Here is a 4,718-nt window from a genome sequence, read left to right as displayed (position 1 = left end):
TTGAACCAAAGGTAATTTAAATTCAAGAATTTATAAGAGTCAAAAAGTTGAGTCTTTAAGTTTTATGTAGCCAACATCTTAAAAGAGATTTACATTAAGGAATGGGGGTGGGGGGTGGGTTCCCTTACATCCTAAGAGAGCGGGAAATAAGGTCAAGAATTAAGGAATCAAGAGTCATCTCTAGTCTTTCCTGCTTTGGGTTTTACTACATAGCCCCAAGTTATTATTTTCTGTCACGACAAGGATTGATCAGAATATTTAAACTTAATATTTTTAATCTTAAAAATAAGATTGCTTAATTGCTTGCTTAATCTTCAACCTGAAAACCTGTTGTCAGACTGCATACAAACTATTCTCTTAAATTAACCTGAGCTTTAGAAAAAGACAAAATTAGTTATTCCAACAAATTTCTAACCAGCAGAAAAACACATAAAGCTATAGGGACAGAAAACCAACCAAGTCAAAAATACCTTCAGCAGGGATACCAAACTTTTTTGAGGGTTCTTTGGTTAATTTCACTCTATTCAGACTTAGGAGAAACTGAGAAACAGACTACAGAGAATGTTGGCACCATAGGTTTTACAAAAGGTAACAAAGATAATCTCTTGGTAAAGATAAGGAAATCTTAAAGTTATCAATAGGATGTTAGAATTCTGAGCTAAAAGAAATTAGATCATCTAATCCAAGCCAATTAATTTTTATGGAAGAAAATTTTGAATTCCAATGCAGATATTCTAGTATTATAAAATAATAAAAAACGGAGATAATTATTTTCTGATCAGGAAGGGTAATAAGCTTTTTATAGCACCTACTACATGTCAAGTATGTGGCAAGCACCTTTTTAACAAATACATTATCATCAGTATTATCATACTCTATCCATTGAACCACCTAAGCTTCCTCTGATCAATTCAGACAAGACTCTCCCTGCCCCCAATTAAAGAAAAATAGATCTTTAAATCATTTTAGCTTTAATAGCTAACAGCATTAATTGAAAAGACATGACAATTTTAGGCTTTTTCACCTTAAGTTGATTGTTATCAAATACAAAGAACACAGACAAATTCAAACTACATTCTAAGAAGCAAGTGTACAAAGGGAATGATTTCAAAATTGTGAGAATGGGTTAAGAGTCAAAGATCTGAGTTCTTGAATGAGGTCTCTGACCACTAGGAAAAGGTTCTTCAGGTAAGAGTTCTTGGTGGTTGCCATTGCCTGGGGAGGAGGGCAGAGGTAACTCAAAGTACCAAGCGTGCTTGTTGAGTCATGAGAACCTTGAATCTCTTCTTAATAGTAATCCGGTGTCTTGAGTACTTGTCATCTGGGGAGAATCTGGCTGGGTGAGCTGAACAGGTCTGTTGTCCTGCAGGGTCTGTTTTCTGTTGAGAGAATAAAGAGTACTGACTGAGTCGTCCCAGGACATTGCCACAACTCTAGTACCGACCCTTATTACCTCACATCTTGATTACCGTTAATAGCCTGCTGGTGGGTTCATCTGCTTCAAGTCCTCCCTAACTCCAATCCAATTCTCCATTCAGCTACTAATGTAAAGTTTTGACCCTGTCACCCTCCTACTTAAACTCCAGCACCTTCTTCTTGCCTCCAGGATCAAATACAAAAGACATTTTTTGGCATTTCAAATTCTTTATAACCTAGCTACTACTTACTCTTCGAGTCTCCTTACTAGATAGGTAGTATTCAGTGACATCTACCTCTTTGTTACTTCCAAAACAAAGCACTCTTGGCTCCAGGAATTTTCTCTGGTGATTCCCCATACCTGCAACATTCTCCCTCTGGCTCATGTTCTGGTTTTTTAAAAGTTCCAACTAAAATCCCACCTTCTTTAAGAAACCATCCTCTGATTTCAGAAAGGCCTGGAGAGACTTACACGAACTGATGCTGAGTGAAATGAGCAGGACCAGGAGATCATTATATACTTCAACAACAATACTAGATGATGACCAGTTCTGATGGACCTGGCCATCCTCAGCAACGAGATCAACCAAATCATTTCTAATGGAGCAGTAATGAACTGAACCAGCTATGCCCAGAAAAAGAACTCTGGGAGATGACTAAAAACCATTACATTGAATTCCCAATCCCTATATTTATGCACACATCCATTTTTGATTTCCTTCACAAGCTAATTGTACAATAATTCAGAGTCTGATTCTTTTTGTACAGCAAAATAATGTTTTGGTCATGTATACTTATTGTGTATCTAAGTTATATTTTAATATATTTAACATCTACTGGTCATCCTGCCATCTAGGGGAGGGGGTGGGGGGGGGTAAGAGGTGAAAAATTGGAACAAGAGGTTTGGCAATTGTTAATGCTGTAAAGTTACCCATGTATATATCCTGTAAATAAAAGGCTATTAAAAAAAAAAAAGAAACCATCCTCAACCTAACTCAATTTATTGTCTTCCCCTCTCCTTAGTAATTTCCTATTTGTCCTGTATACAGCTTGCATCATATATATTTATTTGCATGTTGTCTCCCTCAACAGATTGGAAGCTCTCTGAGGGCACAAACTGTTTTTGGCTCTTTTTACATTTCCCAGTGCTTAGCATAGTAGAAACTTGACAAATGTTTACTGATTGATTTGGACCAGAAAAAGAGAAAAGGCAGAAAAAGTTCAGGTAGGTAAAAGGTATGAAATTATTTATTTGGCCTCTCCTTTCATCCCCAATTTACTCAGCTCCATCAAAGCCCCACAATCAGTCAGCAAGCATTTAACAACAGACAAGAACTGTGTGCGTTTGATTGATTCATTAGACCGTGAGCTCCACGAACGTGTCCAATGTCTTCCTTCTTTTTGTATCCCAGAGCCTGGTGCATAGTAGGTTCTTAATAGTTTACTAGCAATGAAGTGAAGCACTCAGTAGGGTGGGGAAAAGGAAACTTGAAACCCTTATTAACTAGAATTCCTTCAAAGTACAATGCGATCCAAACACCATCCCGATTCCTCGCTACCTGCGGCACACTTTCCCCACTAGAATGCAGGTTCTCTGAGGGAAAGAGCTCCTTTTTTATCTCCGGCGGCAAGCAAAGTGAGTGGGCACAGAGTAGGCGCTTTACAAATGTTTGCCCTCTTGGTTTCTACCTTCGAGCTCCCCTTGTTTCTCCCCCCGTATTTTGTTTTTCTTTTGCATGACCGTCCCGGTATAAAGAGTGCAAAAATGAAGGACTGTGCCAGGAAAAAGGTTCCCTGGCAAGCGGAAAAACCCCCATCTCCCCCTCAGGGGCAATGCCACTTCCCGGGGCTGTGAAGCAGTACGAGCGCTTACAAACTAAAGCTCTCAGATACATGCGCGCGGTTGGTTTTAAGCTGACTTTTTAAGACCCGAACAGTTAACTTCTTCGCGGCCGTCTCACTCCTCACTCCGTCTACACTCCCACTCCCCCCTTTCCCCCGCAGTGATCTCCTCCCCAGCTCAGTCCCAGCGTTCAGGCCTTAACCGTCTCCCCTTACCTTTAGGGTGTAGACCCGGTCCCCTTGCTCGTTAAGGTAATACTGCAGAAACATCGCGGCCGACTCGATCGCAATCCGGGTACGGGCCAGAAAACACCGAGCGACCACTCCGCCTCGGCCTCCCGCACTGCAACAACAGCCTCGGAAACCTAGGCCTGCCCTCACGCCCCACGTGTTTGCTCCAGGGACACTTCCGGGAAGTAGCGCGCTTTCCGGGGGCATGCTGGGAGTTGTAGTCCCCGACGCCTCTCCTCCTGCCCTCCTGAAGGGGGAGTCCTCTCACCGGGATTGCAATTGGGAGAGCATCCTTATCCTGGAAATGGGGATAGACTATTGGAGAGTCTAGGAAAGGGAAGGAGAACAAGCTTCTGATGCCAGGGGTGATCATTACCCTTGAGTCAGGCCTGCCCACTTTCCTCAGGGGCAGAGAGGTCGCTATGTTTGAACCCAGCCCTTGAACACCCCCCCTGCATGCACACTGCAGTAAGTACTTCCACTGAAGGGCCTAGAACCTTACAGGTTAAATACAGAGGGTGAGCTCAGGGCGGGCGCCAAAAGTAGCGCCAGCCACCCTTGACCCGGCTTTGAAGTCTGGAGGGTTCATAGGTCTCAGAGCCCAAGGCGACCTTAGCGCAGCCGGGTGAAGCCCCTCATTCTCCCGGATGAGGGCACCGACGCTCGCGCAAGTTCACTGACCGGTTCAAGGTCACCCGGCCGGTAAGTGGGGGAGCCGGCGGAGAGGTAGCTCTCCGGGGGCCCCTTTCCCACGGCCTGCACCACGGAGAGCCGGTAGCTAGGCGTCAAGGCCAGGAGCCCGAGGGCGCTGAGGGGATGTGGGGCCCAGGAAAAGAAGGAAAGAGGGAGCGCGTGGAGGGGCCCGGGAGTGACGGAGTGCGGGGAGTCTGACCCTAAATAATAGCCCCAAAGGAAGGCGAGCTTCATTCCCGCCCGCCTCGTGGCCTGCTTGCGGCCATCGGCGCATCGTCGACGGAGAGCCGGGAGTGGCCATCCACTTCCGACTTCGTGTTTCCCGCAGGGAGACAGAGCTGGGGAGGCCCTTACCGTCCAACTCTGGAAACCGAGCCCCGCAAACTGGAGCGATTTGCCCGGTCAGAGTCAGGGGGTCCCGCCTGCTTCCCTCCCCCTCCCCCTGCCGTAGAATGTTCCCGAGCCCCCGGGCCTTGCTCTCACCCTTCTCTCCCCTCCCCCGCCGCAGAATGCCCTGGTTTCTAGGTTCCAGTTCT

The 4,718-nt window shown here is 45.5% G+C and overlaps 1 protein-coding gene across 1 annotated transcript; it reads right to left on the bottom strand.

Annotated features, from left to right (window-relative positions):
- Positions 1-954: 954 nt before the first annotated feature.
- Positions 955-4,598, bottom strand: NOP10 (NOP10 ribonucleoprotein). The gene is made up of 3 exons (XM_031952018.1): positions 4,537-4,598; positions 3,475-3,787; positions 955-1,379 (listed from the first exon to the last, which is right to left on the bottom strand). Exons 2-3 carry the CDS (start codon positions 3,694-3,696, stop codon positions 1,239-1,241), a joined length of 363 nt encoding a protein of 120 aa, XP_031807878.1. The 5' UTR covers positions 3,697-3,787; positions 4,537-4,598; the 3' UTR covers positions 955-1,238.
- Between the last annotated feature and the right edge of the window lie 120 nt (positions 4,599-4,718).

Source organism: Sarcophilus harrisii, chromosome 2 (assembly GCF_902635505.1).
Source record: "Sarcophilus harrisii chromosome 2, mSarHar1.11, whole genome shotgun sequence".
Taxonomy (NCBI): domain Eukaryota; kingdom Metazoa; phylum Chordata; class Mammalia; order Dasyuromorphia; family Dasyuridae; genus Sarcophilus; species Sarcophilus harrisii.
This window is presented reverse-complemented; position numbering and strand designations above follow the sequence as displayed.